This window comes from Symphodus melops, assembly GCF_947650265.1.
Source record: "Symphodus melops genome assembly, chromosome: 12".
NCBI classification, from domain to species: domain Eukaryota; kingdom Metazoa; phylum Chordata; class Actinopteri; order Labriformes; family Labridae; genus Symphodus; species Symphodus melops.
The window spans coordinates 21,215,143-21,231,686 of NC_136702.1; the positions used below are offsets into that span (position 1 = coordinate 21,215,143).

The 16,544-nt window shown below is 39.3% G+C and overlaps 2 protein-coding genes across 2 annotated transcripts; both read left to right on the plus strand.

Moving 5' to 3' along the window:
* Positions 1-4,638: 4,638 nt before the first annotated feature.
* On the plus strand, positions 4,639-9,237 carry nabp1a (nucleic acid binding protein 1a). The gene is made up of 6 exons (XM_079357203.1): positions 4,639-5,795; positions 5,925-6,063; positions 6,705-6,776; positions 7,168-7,252; positions 7,786-7,855; positions 8,272-9,237. Exons 1-6 carry the CDS (start codon positions 5,702-5,704, stop codon positions 8,481-8,483), a joined length of 672 nt encoding a protein of 223 aa, XP_079213329.1. The 5' UTR covers positions 4,639-5,701; the 3' UTR covers positions 8,484-9,237.
* A 2,065-nt stretch (positions 9,238-11,302) lies between these two features.
* Positions 11,303-14,232, plus strand: LOC306833152 (C-X-C chemokine receptor type 2-like). The gene has a single exon (XM_079358241.1). It carries the CDS (start codon positions 12,677-12,679, stop codon positions 13,784-13,786), a length of 1,110 nt encoding a protein of 369 aa, XP_079214367.1. The 5' UTR covers positions 11,303-12,676; the 3' UTR covers positions 13,787-14,232.
* Positions 14,233-16,544: the final 2,312 nt, after the last annotated feature.

Below are 16,544 nucleotides of genomic sequence, written 5' to 3' on the forward strand. Positions count from 1 at the left end.
ATGAGTTTTGGGCAGTCCCAAAAAATATGCGTGTGGTCTCCAATTTGACCACATTGTCTCCAACACAAATTCGTTTTGGATTTGTCAAATTTAGAAATAATAAAGGGTGTTTTAAAATATCTAATGTTTACTTTCCAATTAAATTCTTTCCATGTCGGGCTGCTCGTCAATTTGTGACCAATTTCACACAATTGCTCCCACTCATGGTCTTCAATCACAGTATTCATTTCTAATTCCCACTTCTCTTTTACCTCAAGAGCACCCCGCGAACAGTTAGATTGTAAACACTTATACAAAAGTGACACGGTTTTGTCTCGTTTTCTTTCTTTAGCAAATTTTATAAAAAGCGTTTCCAAATCTGAAGGTTGAGTTTTAAGAAGAGGCCATTCTTTATGGGACATCAGATAGCTCCTCAGCTGCAAAAACCTGAAAAAATCTTTAGAAATCAAGCCAAACTGCTCCTGAATCTGGCTGAATGATTTTACATTTTCCCCATCCAATAAGTCATTTATGAAAATTAAACCCTTCTTCTCCCAGTCTCGGAATCTTGAATCAAGTTGTCCTGGCAAAAAATCTATAATATCACAAATTTTCATAACTCGAGATGTGGTACGAGGAGCATTGATCTTTTTTCTAATTATACTTAAAACCTTTTGGGTGCATTTCATCCAGGGATTAGTGATTTTGTATTTTTTCTATATCTCGTTTGGGCAGAATATTAAAGCCTGCAGTGAGAGTTTAGGGCATGAACTTTGTTCCAAAGTCAGCCATGTTGTTTCTTTACTTTGTTTTAGCCACTCTACCGCACCACGTAGTTGTGCTGCCCAGTAGTATAGTTTCAAATTTGGCAGGTTAAGGCCACCACATGCTCTACTACTGGTCAGCTGTGTAAATTTGATTCTGGGCTTCTTTTGTTGCCAAATAAAAGTAGAAATCAGTTTTTGTATCTTCCCAAAGATGGTAGCTGGAATCCAAATAGGTAGGGACAATAACAGATATAAAAGTCTTGGGAGAATATTCATCCTGACGGTTTCAATCCTCCCGAAAAAAGACAGCGGTAGTATTCCCCATCTTTCTAAATCTTTTCGAATATGATCGATTAATTTCCCATAATTCGCATTGTACAGCTGAGAAGCATCTGGGGTGATCATAATTCCTAGATATCGGAAACCATTAGGTGACCAATTAAATTTAACACTCTTGGACAATTCTGACGGCCAGATCCCATTTATCATCATAGCCTCTGATTTTGACTCATTTACCTTATACCCTGAGACAATACTGAAGTCCTTCAAACATTTCAGAAGTTCTGGTATAGAAGTCAGTGGATCACTAATGTACAGTATGACATCGTCCGCGTATAATGACAACTTGTGGGTCCTAATTTTGTCTGTTATACCAATAATTGACGGATCATTTCTAATTAACTCCGCTAATGGTTCTATGCTAATAGCGAATAGTATTGGTGACAGGCAGCATCCTTGGCGTGTTCCTCTTTTTAGAGGAAAGCTTTCTGACAAATGACCATTAACACGCACTCTAGAAGTGGGACTTGTGTACAGTACTTCAAACCATCCAATAAAACTTTCATCAAAGCCCATTTCATTTAGCACATGCTTCAAGAACACCCAATCCACCCGATCAAATGCCTTCTCCGCATCAAGGCTGAGAAGCATTGACGGGTGAAGATCATCCTGTGCTGTTGATATAATGTTCAGGGTACGTCTTATATTATTTATTCCTAACCTTCTAGGTATAAATCCTGTCTGATCAGGGTTGATGAGTTTATTAATAATATTTTGAAGCCTTTTAGCTAGAATAGCACTTAGAATTTTAATATCATTACACAGTAAACTTATTGGCCTATAGGAGGCACATTGTGTGGGGTCTTTTCCATCTTTATGTATCACCGAAATGATGGCTTCAGCCCATGTTTTTGGCGGTTCTTTAGTGCTAAGTGCAACATTAAAAACTATGTAAAAGAGGAGTAAGTTCTGCCTGAAAACATTTATAAAATTCCCCGGGGAACCCATCTGCACCAGGCGCTTTGTTATTTTTTATGTTCTTTATGATACATTTTATTTCTTCTTTAGTGATAGGTTCCACTAGGGATTCAGCCTCCTTTTTATCAAGTTTAGTAAGATTAATTTGTTTAAGGAACTGTTTGATATTCTCTGCTTTGTTTGGAATGGGGGTTGAGTCATATAATTGTTTGTAATATTTAGAAAATGCATTGGCTATTGCTTTGGGGTGTGTCACAAGCTTTTTAGATATGGGACAAGTAACTTTTTGGACAATTCGACTCGCTTGCGTTTTTCTTAGCTGGAAAGCAAGTAATCTACTTGCTTTATTTCCATGTTCATAATATTTCTGATTAGAGAAGCGTAAAGCACCCTCGTTAACAGACATTTTAAATGCTTGTTACAACCACATTCCATTGCAGTGTACTCTTTTCCTGTTTCATCTTGCCAATTTGTGTTACAAGTTGAGCTTTTGCATCTTACTATGGTATAATTACGACCACTTGTGGACACATTTCTTTTTTCTGATGGTAAAAAGCGAGAACTTAAACTTACTTTAATTTCACATTTACAGTAACTACAAAGTAGTTTATTTGAAAAATGGTTTTACCCCTGTTGTGTTACTTTCATTACAGCTGATATGGAAAGGCCGATACTGTCAGTGTGTTGCCGCAGCCTGACAGGGTGTCAGCAGTGCATCAGAGTCACATTGGAGAACAATTCTACATGTCCAAAGTGCAGGGCGCCTATGGAAGAAGACGTCATCGACATGCAGAAAGAGCGTGATCAATTAAGCTGAACATCGCAGACTGTCTGAGCCTTTTATACAGCTAGTGTAGTTAATGTAGCACCTACAGTAAGCACAGACTGCTCTCAGTCCTCTGTTGACCTCTTCTCCTGCTCTGACCATACTGCTCATGTCTCAGATACCATGTCTGCACTCTAACACCACTATGATGCAGGATGTGAACTCACCTGTTGACACTCATTGTACCTGACATGCAGCTTTCTTAACATTAAGCATGCTGCATGTTTTTGTGCTAGATAAACATTGAGTCTTGATTTTCGCCGGTCGGGAATGATGTCAATGTATTAATCTACTGATTTGATTGAGAGACTGTGTCTGCTAGAAATTGTACCATATTAGCCGACCTACTTTTAACTGTAGGCGAAAAGTAACTCACTTTAGTTAAAACAATACAAGTGAAAGCAAATATCTAACCTCACCTGAACAATATTTCAGAAAAATGTAATAAACTGAGAGCAAACAGTAAGTTTAGAGAAAAAAGTCCTCACACACAAATTGATTATGATAATGATGAAATACAAATTGTGTTGAGTTGCGTCAAAGGCTGTTTACATGATCTCCGTTTTCTCCCTTCCAGCTGCTCGTAAATACAGTTTTAAAGCAGGTTTTTCAATGGTGAGGGTGAGTCCCGTGAGCCCTGGAGGTAACATGGTGTTTGTCTCCCTCTAATGTCCAAAAAGAGGACGACAGCCTTATGCGTCTTTCACAACATTTTCTGGTATTTTACAAGTCTCTGATCAAATGGGCATGTCTCAAAAAAGTTGCTGAGCTTTGGCGATGTTGTGTCGCCACACGGACAAGAGTACCTCATTTCTATATTTAAATTTCCCTTTGTTGAGGTATATTCTTCAGGTTGTCACGGTGGCCGAGAGGTTAAGGCGTTGGACTCGAAATCCAATGGGGTTTCCCCGCACAGGTTCGAATCCTGTTCGTGACGTAACCGTTTTGTATTTTATCGTCTATTTACAGGCGTTCCATCGAAAAGTGCTACCGTGCTGGTCTGTGCCGTTCAGGGTCTTTTATTTGATAGGGGATATTCGTCTGTTGATAGATGCTTCCTCCTAAATCTTTGTTACGGCGTATCAAAACAATCCCGTCAATTTACAATTTAAAGACAGTTATGACAAGTTATGAAGTTTATGGGAGCATTATTTGATAGATGAATGTCCATAGAGATAATATATCCCTGCAGAAATCTTAAATTATTGCGAACAAAAACTTGCCCCCAATACGCTGCCAAAGCATACGGACTGATTGCTGAATCAATATAATCGTTTAGGTAGCATTATTATGTGCATTAGATAAAAAAAATAATGTAGCTTTTGGTGACAATTTTCTTTTAGCTTCATCTTCTGCTAAACTTTATCGGCAGAACGCTCGCAGTGGTTAAGGTGCATTCAAGTGCTCCTCGGATGGACCAGTGTCCAAGTTGGGAAATGTTTTTGGTTTCTTTCCTACAGTGTATGGTTTCTTCCGACTTGAGTGTATGTTCGTGTAACTTCAGTTCGGGAAGTCTAAATGTTTTAACAGAAATACACAGCGTTGGTGCTTCGAAGAAGATGTGTGAATGTCACAATTACAAGTTACATTTCAGCAACAAGTTGACGTGCAGTACGTGAATTAATCAAACGTTTGTTCAAATTAACACATAATTTGAGGCACACAATATGATCAATATTCTAACGTCTCGTGCCGCAGCTCCGAGTTTTTCCGACTTTAGCAGAAGTTAATGCGCCATTTACAAGTTAGAAAGTCGTTTTCCCATGCGTCCGAATACACTGAATGCACCGTTTAGAAGTGAATCATTATGGATCACACCAACAACGATCGCCCTTTAAGCAAATTCTCATTATGTAAATAATACGACTGCAATTAATCCAAAACAAATACAGTTAAACAGACGTAATGTTTGGTTAGCATGTTTGAATTGGTTTGGAACTATCGTACAACGAAATCTCTCCTTTCATCCCCCTTTACCACGAAGATAATGGTACTTTCCGAGATAGCTAAAACAGACCGGTACAGCTCGTTGACGTGAAATTTTGGGGGCATTGTTGAAGCAGGGTGAAAAAGCGTCAAGTCACTAGCTTGTACAGATTTTTTTTTATTTAAAGCGTTTTAGGGAGGAGGGGGCTTCAGTGTTGTGGAGGCATAAAAAAACGAGGACACCGAAAATAAACCTTTTAGATAAACTGTACCGTGAAAGGGAGCACTGGTCTCATAACAAAGCAGACTGCGCGCGAGCCATGCTAGTGGCTCATTTTACTCCAAACAAGCTCGATCGATCTGAACATATTAATCAGTCTAATAAGAGTTAACGGGAGAGAAATTAATATTTAAGGCTGACAATACTAACAAACAAGGGAGCGGTCTTTAAAAAAATACATCTGAGGGTTGAGATAGTATTTTATGCAATATTGGCCAGCAGCTCTGCTTAAATCGTCCTGCGTTCAGGTGTTTAATCTTGATTATGTGAATAATGAATCTACCAGTATGGAGAAAATCGTGGGGAAAAAGACGTGAATGTAAAAGCTAACTAACTAACTAGCTTCTAGTACGAGTTAGCCCGCAGCTAGCGGTGTTTCCTGTACTGCGAGCTAGCGCTATCACCTTACTCCTTTTGTCAATAGGCCATGTATCACTCTTAAGTAGTTTACAAGTAGTCGACTACCTAAGGAGCATACCTTAACGAGTCTTTGAGAAATAACTTATAAGTCTCTGGAGTCGCTATTTGTGCCCCATTTAGCCAGCAGGCTAATAAGTTAGCTTAGCCGAAGCTAACGCTGTAGCTCCAGACAGCCCTTTTTTGTTACTGAGGTTTGAAGTGACAAAAGTTAAAACGGGTTATCTTTTTTTTTTTTTTTTTTTAACAATGGCAGCCCCCACTAGCGAGTCCGTGTTTTTGATAAAGGACGTGAAGCCTGGGTCGAAGAATCTAAATATCGTATTCATCGTTTTGGAAATAGGTAAGAAGCCTTCACGTGTCTGTTTCCCTTAAAGGGACCAGCCATGCAAATAGTGATGCATCAACGTCCACATGGACGTATGGGACATTTAATGTAAGTGTTTGTGTTGTGTTGTGGATTTTGTTTCAGGACGAGTCACCAAGACGAAAGACGGTCATGAGGTTCGCTCGTGTAAGGTGGCGGACAAGAGTGGGAGCATCGCCATCTCTGTCTGGGATGAACTCGGCAGCCTGATCCAGCCAGGAGACATCATCAAGCTGACCAGGGGGTAGGACCATACACGACAAACTCAAGACAAGGAAATCAAACAAATTAAATTTGTTATCTTTTTATAAAACCATATTCATCCCTGGGGGAAATGCAGCTTCATGTTTCTCACACTCATGCACAACCTGTGGACATGCATTAGGGGAGAGATGTCACAGTGGGGCTGCAACACAGGAAGCGCACTACCAGTTGGGAGGTTCAGTGCCTTGCTCGAGGGCACCTCTGCTGTAGCCTACTCTGGAAGTTCTCCGATACTTCTCCAGACACAAGACCAACTTCTATATTTATTTTTTGTGTAAACAAACGTTTGCTGAACTGTTGGCTAAAAATGTGTGAAAAAAACTATTTCAAAACATTATTCCACTGTTCCATGCTTAAACGAGCTGGAAATCTATTTGTTATTAATATAAAAAATGTCCTGTGGTCATTTGAAATGGGTACAATCATTCGGTCTGACAGCATCATGGTGAGAGCAGACGCTGGTATAGAGGAGTCATTTGTTTCTGCATCTAATGACTGTAAAATATGTGTCATATTAAGTGACACATACGAGTTGGCTTGAACATTCGACACTTGAACGCAACAATATATTAGAAATAATCATTTGTTTTCTTGAGTCAACCTTGTGATTTTCTGTATTAGTTATGCGTCAATATGGAAAGGCTGCTTGACCCTGTACACTGGAAGAGGAGGAGATCTGCAAAAGATTGGAGAGTGAGTAACTGGTCTCACATCTGTGTGCTTGAGTTCTTGACCCTTGATCTCCTGACTTTCAGATTAAGATATGTTGCTTATAACTTTCAACACATTAAACGTTCTTAAATCACATTATATCAACACTTTTTTCCCTCCATTATTATTTAAGAGCACTGAGTTGTCGTTTGTATTTGTACGATATCTCTAAACACAACACACTTTTGTCCCACAAAAAAACATTTCCAGTTTACTCACTGTGGCTTTAATGTCGCATGTAGATAGAAATAGCGTTACTGTTCTGAACATGCATGAATTAAATCTCTTAAACAAACGGTGCAAAATGTACATTTATGCCATTTGATCAGACCATTAGTGTTTCATCAAACACACAATGTTTTTCCCCCTGCAGGTTCTGCATGGTATATTCAGAAGTTCCCAATTTCAGTGAACCAAACCCAGACCTTCTAACCCAATCAAACCAGCAAAACAAGCCTGTGAGTATCCATACACGCAATGTGTCTTAAGAAGGATTAGGACTTCTTTGCAGTTTTGCCTCTGGTGCCAGCTGTGAATTTTTTTTTAGCACATTTAGTTGTAATTAAAACACATCTTGGACCTTGCATGCAAAGATGCACAACGTCTTTATGAGAGAGAAAAGTCCTATTAAAGGAGCAGTGGCCATAAGTCTGCACCCAGTCAAACCCCTCATGTGCAACAGGAGTGCATAATAAACAGTCACTTTAATACTGTATATCCCGGTCCATCCCATACAGAGTTTAAAGTGTAAGACATATTGCATGGTAACATAACAATCTGGAAAAGTGTAAAAATGAAATTTAAGGATACAGTCCCTGATACAGCAGGTGACGTGGGGCTCAACCTGTACAGATGAAAAGAGACCAACTTAGAGTCCTTTTAGCCCCTGTTTTAAACCTCCTTTCATGATGGACTGTACTGTGTATTATTACTTTACTTGCTTCTTTTTAGTTCCACAGTCAAGTATGACAACAATGTCTTCCACTTACAGGGTAAACCAGACGGGAATCAGAGAGGAAACTCTCCGCCCAATCAGAATTCAGGTACACCTGCTCCACCAGGTGAGTGTATTTTCTTTTTATTCAAATAAATCCTTCACTACAGAAACACTTGTGAACACAACAGGAAACAGAGTTTGTGCCGTGTGGTGGTTCACACAACGCCACCAACGTTCAAATATTTCTGAATGCTACACAAACTAAATGAAATGAAGTGAGAAGGATTTTACGGGTCTTTTTAAATTGATGTACAACAGTTGTCTTTTTTTATTTTTTATTTTTTTTTAACCATGTTATGAGAATTTACGGTACAAAAGTCATCTTTATAGAAGACACTGTTATGAGCTGTATTATTAACACCTGTGATTTCTCCTCAGTGCTTTCTAAATAATTGATGTGGACAAAGCTCTTAAAAAAAGTGAAATGTATAAATTTGACTTTCCCTCTTTGGACCTTTTTTTCTCTCTCTCCACACCCAGGGAATGGTGCCATGCCCCCGTTTGCTAACAATAACAACAACAACCCGCCACCTGGCACACCACGTGAACCCGGCTACGGGGGCATCGGGCGACCCAATGGTCGCTCACCTGGAAATGGAGCACCTCCAGTTACAGCTGCAGCACCCCCAAGTGCAGCCAAGTCTTCAGTTACCATTACCAACGGCAGGGATCCACGACGTGCCAAAAGATGAGAGTGGGTTTGTGGGGGATCATGTGAGAAAAAGATGGACGTTTCCATGTCTCCCTTCCCCATTTTTAAGAAACAAACATTTGTGCCCCCTCCTCGTCACAGCCTGTGCTGGCTTTCAGAATAATGAATTGAATTAGAGACGTAGATCACTTTTTTTGTTTTTTTTACAGGCTTATCAATTGTGTTTGATGCGTAGTGCACTCAGTCAGCAGCACAATGAGATTGTGATCTACCACTTGATGCACTATCAGGACTTCTTATAGAGCCGCGTCTCGATGCTTGAGTTGTGGTCTGCCTTCTGCACCTGTGTCCTCGAAATCTCACCAGAACTTCTGCCAGCAATGTGCCAGTGTTACCTCCCCCCTGCCCTGCCCTGCCCTCTTTCGTTCTTTCAAACTATACACCCTACTTGAACACTTGACGCACTTTCTTCTCTTAACTTATGTTGGCAATGTTGCCTGTCATTGAAATCAGGAAATCGATTTCTACTTTCTAGTGGAAAGGCCTTAAGTTGGTGAAAATTAGTTTTGTGACTGAATGATCAAGTGACATTTTCTCTTAAAACCAAACTGTATCTGAAGTGACTCTGTGATGGGAAAGGTGTAAGTTTTCACTATTTTAATAATAGAATTATATGAAACTTTTTTTCCTTAGGACATGTTTTTCTTAGTCATTGCTATCAGTTGTACAATAACAAAGGTGGGACCACGTAAATACTGGCAGAACGGTTCACCAAATAAATTTTACAGAAATGACGCAGCCAAAAAGTGGTTTCGGCAGTGTATTCCACAATCAAACACAACACATGCTATTACATTCAATAACATGTACTTACATTCTGGTTAAATTGCTGTTGAAACTAAAACACATTAACTAGAAAAAATAGGTCTGCTTTCCCTGTTTTGTTTTTTTTAACCCATCAACTTTTTTCTGTCTTTCTTTATTATTGGTGTTCAAACATTTTCTGGCCTCACATATGAACCGTTCCCTCATCAAGCCCTGTAGAGAAGGATGAGAGGAGACCTCTAATAAACGCTTTGAATGAGTTACATGCTGCTGATGCTAACGGTAACAAAGCAAATATTCAATCAATATCCAGTTTGCCTTCACTCTACAGCACCACCTAGTGCTCACAGAAACAAATGACTGCAGTTTTTCAGGAGGTGTTCTGGTGAGTACTGGGAGTGTGGTGAAGTCTCACATTTAAGCACACGTTGAGAAACGTCTCTTTATTTTACTTCCTCTGTCACGACGTGATGAAGTCCAAAAACACCTTTACATTTAATTCTCTGGTTTTAAGCAATGCATTGCATACAAGTGTTTCTTCATATCCTTTGTTGCACCAAGCACCTTGATGACCTCGGGTTCCCATGTTATTATTTTACACTCACTACGCATTTACTCCTTTTATAGGGAAGTGTTTTTTTCTTAACTTGTGAGCAGAAAAGGGACAGTCCAATTTAGATTAGATGATAACCAAGTTTCCTAAATATTTTGTAAATGAAATAAAATGTGATGATTCTCACCGCTATTTAACCCCATATGTGATAGGAAATAGGGCAAAGGCAGCATATTAGATGTTGAGGCCAAGAAGTGTTAACTGGCCTCAGATTAGCAGCATGACGAGGGTTTTTTTTATTTTTTGTGAGGAGCATCTGAAGTAATATTTGGTGTGTGGGGGTCATCCCTGGGTGAAACACTGGGCTGGGAATTCAAGACAAAGATTGGACATTTTATTTTTTTATTTAACTGATATGTGCAATGAACAACTTCATTTGTCAATACAAAGTAGATTCTACTCGTGGCTCATTCAAAAGCCCCTGTTCCTGGCGTTAATGATAAAAACAGATTGTTTAGACTTAGAGAAATAAACAAATAGCTGTACTAATATTGTAAAAATAATTCAGGGAAAACTGGTATGATATTCTGATATTTGTCAATCAGAATTATTTGATGCTAATTTTTGCAGTTTGCAGCGTCCATTCAGTGTTTTGTAGCTCAGACAAATCAAAACCTCTAACAGAAGCAGTTCACTGAAACAGACTTGGTTTGACTCCAGGTTTTAAACAGGCACATGCGGCTGTGATCCACCTTTGGGTCCTAACCCACCAGTTGAAAACCACTGCCTTACCCCTTTGTTATCCTATTTATAAACACCCAACAATAATCCACCATGAGCAATAAGCAACAATCAGAAAAGTTACAGTGGCAAGGGAAAACTTCCTCTAAGACGCAAAAACCTTGATCAGAACCAGACTCATGTTGAACATCGATCTACCCAAACGTTTTGAACATTTGTTTATGTTCTACGTTCAAATCAATACAGGGTTTCAATGTTCGGAAAATGTTTACGTTCTGCTTACATTTTTTATTTTTGGGGGAATGGGGTTGCGTATTGGAAACCACACAATGGTGTCTAGATAACAAATGGGAGACCAAAGTGGCCAAAAAGGATGAAATAGAGGGGATGGGCCTTTTTGTTTTGTGCGACTAGAAATACTGGAAAAGGTCCTTTTTAGGTTTGTACATGCAACTCTCTCTTAAGTAACTTTTTAAAATTCTCACAGGGACCTTACCAACATCTTCAAAACATGTTTAGACAACTGTCTGATTCTGATTGAAACAAAAGTACTTGTGACATTAGGAAGTTGAAACACGAGAAGTGTGGCAGGAAATGTGATGCTAGTCGCTCATGTGTCAACAGAGAGGCATGTCATGAGCTGGGAACTTCCTCAGGATCTGACATGTGTTCACATCATGTGGCGTACACAGTCTAAAATGATACAGCATTTGTGACGAGTTTCGGCCCTCATCAATTTACTAAGATAGCATCCGACTGATTTATTTCTTTGTTATGCGGTTAGTTTGTCTGTCTTTACGGTGCTGTACAAAGCAGGGACTCCCACGCTTCAGAGTAACAACAATAAGACTCACTGAGTTCTAATAAGCTGCTCTGCAGGAATATTGAGATGTTTGATGCAGAGTTTATTTTTGAATTTGTAAACAGAAGTCGTTGATAGTTTCTGTTTCGATTTGAAATGTAATGTGACAGAACATCTCATGACCTCAGTGACTCAGATCATATGGCCTGATTTTGTTTATAGGGAAGTGTTGAGGATGAAAGCAAACCTTCGCCGTGACTCTCAAAAATAAACATGTGGTAGAAAAACAAAAAGAATGCCAGCTTGAATTTAAATCGTTCAATGTGAATTAAGCGGGGTGCTGGTGGCGTAGTGGTTGGTGTGGTCTTCTGGGTGGATGGTCCGGGGTTCGGCTCCAACCTGTGGCTCCTGTCCTGCCTGTCATTGCCCACTCGCTCTCTCTCTCTCTCATCTCCCTGATATCCGACTCCGCTGTCCAAGCTCAATAAAGACACCAAAAGACCCCCAAAATGATGGAAACGATGTGTTCATTATAAATATGTGCGCATGAGCCTAATGGGAAGACAATAAATTAATTTGACATATTAGACGCCGTAGTACCCACTGCATTAATAATATTAATCTGAGTTTTAATAAAACCTACCAGAGCATCATTTCTGCAGTTTAATTTATAAATAATGTCCCTTCGGTTAACTCTACATAAATATAACACCAGATCTTCTAGTCATTATGACTATATTTTAATGATGTGCTGACCTACATTTACTTTGGTTGGTGATGGGTGAGAAAAACAACCTTCCTTCTATTATTGATGAGCAAATCAAGATCTGTGCGCAGGAAGCAAACAGAGAAACATAGGCCGTCTGTAAGTGTGAGGGGAGGGGTGTAGAGAGAGTCGATGTTTGTTCCTGACCTCCTTGTGACAGACTGATCAGCCTCCCACAGAGAAGACACCACAATGACTGGTGAGTATTTTCTTTTTCAATGATTGCTTTTTATTCATCGTTAATTAATACATGTGATTATAGCGAATGAGAGAGTTGTGAATGTGTTAGTCCTGATAGTTAACACCGATGTTTCATTTATTTAGTTTGGTCTCTTTGCAAAGATGAATAATTATATAATGTGAGATTGATTCCTGGATATTTTAGTGACAATTTGTTGAGTTTATCTCCAATTTTGTCTGTGATTTACAGATTTATCTACTCTCATATTGTACGCATAACCTGCCGCATTTAGTCTGATTTGTTATCAAGCACATTCGCTATTTTCTGTAGGTCTATGTTTCCATGTTTTTTTATTGTATGCCTTTATGACTAAAGTTCTGTTTCACTTGCTGTCCTCAGATCCAAACACATCTTCTTTTTTCATAAACTTCAGCTTTATTTATGATGAACTCAACTTCACCTACAACGACTCAGAGTTCACCTGGAACCCTGAAACCCAGCCATGCAACCACTTCACCATCCCTTATGCTTTAATGGTGACTGTCACCGTGTTTTATGTCCTCATCTTTGTTTTGGCCATTCCTGGAAATCTGGTTGTGGGGCTTGTGATCGGCCTCAGTAAGCAGGCTCTGCCTCCCTCAGACCTTTACCTCCTCCACCTGGCAGTCGCTGACATCCTGTTGGCATTTACTCTCCCGTTTTGGGCTACATCTGTTACGCAGGGTTGGGTGTTTGGAGATGCCATGTGCAAAATTATCACAATGCTCCAAGAGCTGAGCTTCTACTCCAGCATTCTCTTCCTGACCTGCATTAGCATGGACCGCTACATGGTGATTGTGCGAGCTATGGAGGCACGCAAGGCTAACCGACAGCTGGTCAGCTGGGGACTTTGTTTTGCTGTCTGGGTCATTGGGGCACTTCTCTCTCTGCCAGGGCTTCTAAATTCATCTTACAAATCTCCCAACTCCAAACAGGAAGTGTGTGCTGAACATTACGATCCTCTCAGTGCTGATCACTGGAGGCTGGCCACCAGGCTTCTCCGCCACTTCTTGGGTTTTCTCATTCCACTGGCCATCATGCTGCCCTGTTACGGAGTTACCGTCAAGCGCCTCCTTCGTATCCGTGGGGGGTTTCAGCGCCAAAGAGCTATGAGAGTGATTGTCTTTGTGGTTGTTGCCTTCCTGGTTTGTTGGACTCCGTACCACATTGCAGTGATGGCAGACACGGTCTTCAGGTCAAAGATTGTGCACTACCTGTGCCCAGCGAGGATGGCGGTGGATCAGGCCATGTTTGCCACTCAGAGTCTGGGCCTCCTGCACAGCTGTGTTAATCCAGTGCTGTATGCGTTTGTGGGGGAGAAGTTCAGGAGTAGGCTAATACAGATATTGAAGAAGATGGGTTTGATGGAGAGAACATCTGTGTCAAGATCCAGCAGATCTTCAGTGTCTTCAGAGATCACATCCACGTTCATGTGAGAACACAGAAGAGGAACTTCAGACTCATGTTTCTGGATGACCTCGAGTGCCGGACACCAGACAAAACATCTGCATTTTTTCATTGCAGCTCATATCTGTTAAACATCAGTCATTTAGAAAACAACTTTGTACAAATATCCTTGGGTCAGCCTTGACTTTCTCTTAAAGAACTGTAATTATTTTTTGTACTATTTTTAACAAGACTTTTAAGTTAATTTTGCAGTATTGCAATTTCACATTTGTTAATCTTTCTTTTCCTGTGATATATATGCACTGAATGTACATTTTTAAAACTTCATAAAATAAAATTAGAAATCAAAATAGATTTCGGTTTGACTCCCTGAAATGTTTTTGTGGTTTTCCATCTTCTCGTTTCTCTCTGAGGAAACTGTGCACAACACATTTGTCAAGTTAGACTTCATTACAACACATTACACCCATGTCAACATCAAGACAAAGCCTTGACTGACGAACAATCTGAGACGTAGCTTCAGGGAGAACTGGACATTAAGCAAAGATATGTGGTAAACTTTTTTTTCTTTTTTTTTTTAAGTGATAAAATAAATGTCCCCACATCACTGTGCTTTGAAAGAGCAGCTCAGTCCTTTTTTTCTGTTTTATATGACACCACTGTGGCTTTGGATCAGTGGAACAGTAGGTCAACCAGAAGGTCGGGGGTTCAATCCCCAGTTCCACACAGTGGACATGTGCAGGGCAAGACTCTTCACCCCAATTTGTTCCAGCTGATGGTCACTTTATATAGAAACCTCTGCGAGTGTGTGAATGGGTGGATGTCCTGACCTGTGTTGCAAAAGCTGTTTAAATAGAAAAGTATCAAATGGCAACAGTTATGTTTAATAATGTCCATGGTTCCTTTTACAAATAAAAATAAATAATTGGTCATTAATGTAGCTACTTGTCCAGACAATTATTAAATAGGATAATAAAGCTTCCATCACTGCTTTTAGAAGCCTTCTTATAAATGTGAAACAGTTCTGCAGTGATGTTATTTCAAGTGAAATGTATTTGTCTTCTCTCTCTTTATTTCTCTCTTTCTAAACTAAATTGTAGGCTAGGTAAACCAATGTCCCTCTTATTAAGCTACAGTGCTCGATACAGAGCCGTATGCTCTAAAAGCAACCAGCATGTTATGTTATTATCGGTTCTTGTCTGCTCATCTCAAAGGTAAGTCTTCATAACTTTCATTTTCATCTGTATCGTGTTGGTGTTATGTCGGATATTGCGACCCAGCCAGGTGATTATTGTTGATAATTTCGGGTATTTAGCAACACTTTCTCCACTTTATATAATATATTATATTTGTAACATAACTAACTATCCGTGCACAATGACAAAATGAAACGTGTTCAAAATGCTACTTAATTAATAATATTAACATTTTGAAGCTTCCTTTTAGCGTCAATAGCAAACTCCAAATGGTAAACTATGCTAATTTGCATAATCTCATAAATCAATTAGACAAAGATCCTTTTTAACAAAATGCATTAACTAAGTTAGTACACGTAGCTTCCTAGCCCTTCATATATATAATTAAAACAATAAACACGTTGTTTACAAACAGTGTTACATGTGTTCAGCAAGCTGTAATTAAGTTGCAGCGATATGTTGCAGTTGTTTTCCAAATAAATACCACAGGTGATTTGTTTTGATTATTTGTTATTAAAATCCTAGCTAAATGCTTGTGGTGTAATTTATATAACATGCTTTCCTTAACTTCTGGGGTTGCATGAACATTTTATATACTTATTATTAAAAAAATATATATTGTTCATTCAAATAAATTGAACATAAAGGATACTGTGGCCTATAGCCATGCCACAACAAGAAATGTGCACAAGCTCTGTCTGCCATACTTTGTGCAGGAAAGTCCTGTCTTCCTCTGTGAACAATAATAGACACAAAAAATCCTAAATGTGGCCTAAAATCAGCGTTTACCAGTAACAAAATAGAAAAACTATGACATTTTGAAGACAAATATTGTAGCTAAAGGCTGTATGTCTTGCACACAGTTTTGTGGGACCTCAGACAAAGTGGGATAATTTTCACAAAATTGATTGATGACCGCCGATGTAGTATTAAAGGGATACTTCACCCATTTGCATGAATCTTTGTATCATTAGAAACATGATAGTAATGTTGAATGGTCATGAATCCAGCCCTCATTTTGCCCTGAGACGAGAAAAATACGTTTTTCTTTGCCTGGAAGTTTTCTTCATGTGATGCAATATGACGCTTTTTGCATCACATGAAGAAAACTTTCATGTAAATGGGTGAAGTATCCCTTTAAGATAACTTAGCAGTAAATTACTTATACAGCATCGTTTGAGTTTATTTAAGTTTGACCAAATGTATTTTTGTTTTTCAGGTCTTTCCTTTGGTACAGAGGCAACAATTTCTTTGACTATTTCTACGACAATCTTGAACTCCAGTCCAATGCCTCTGTTATGCTGTCCAAGATCCTGCCACAACTTGGTCAGTAATAATAGAAGACACTTAAAATATCCATCGTTTGGCTACAGCTGCCAACTTGCAATGTTAACGCCATGATAACATTTGTGTTTTATGATATTTGACCACCTCACCATAATTATGAGGCCAACATCAGCCTCTTCATTTGACCTACAAATTAAATATCTGTCCCATACCCACCACCCCCAGTTTAGCGCCAAGTGTTGCACCATCTCACATGTTCTACTGACCCCAGGTTGGCTATAAATGACGAGGGGGCGGGAGCCTA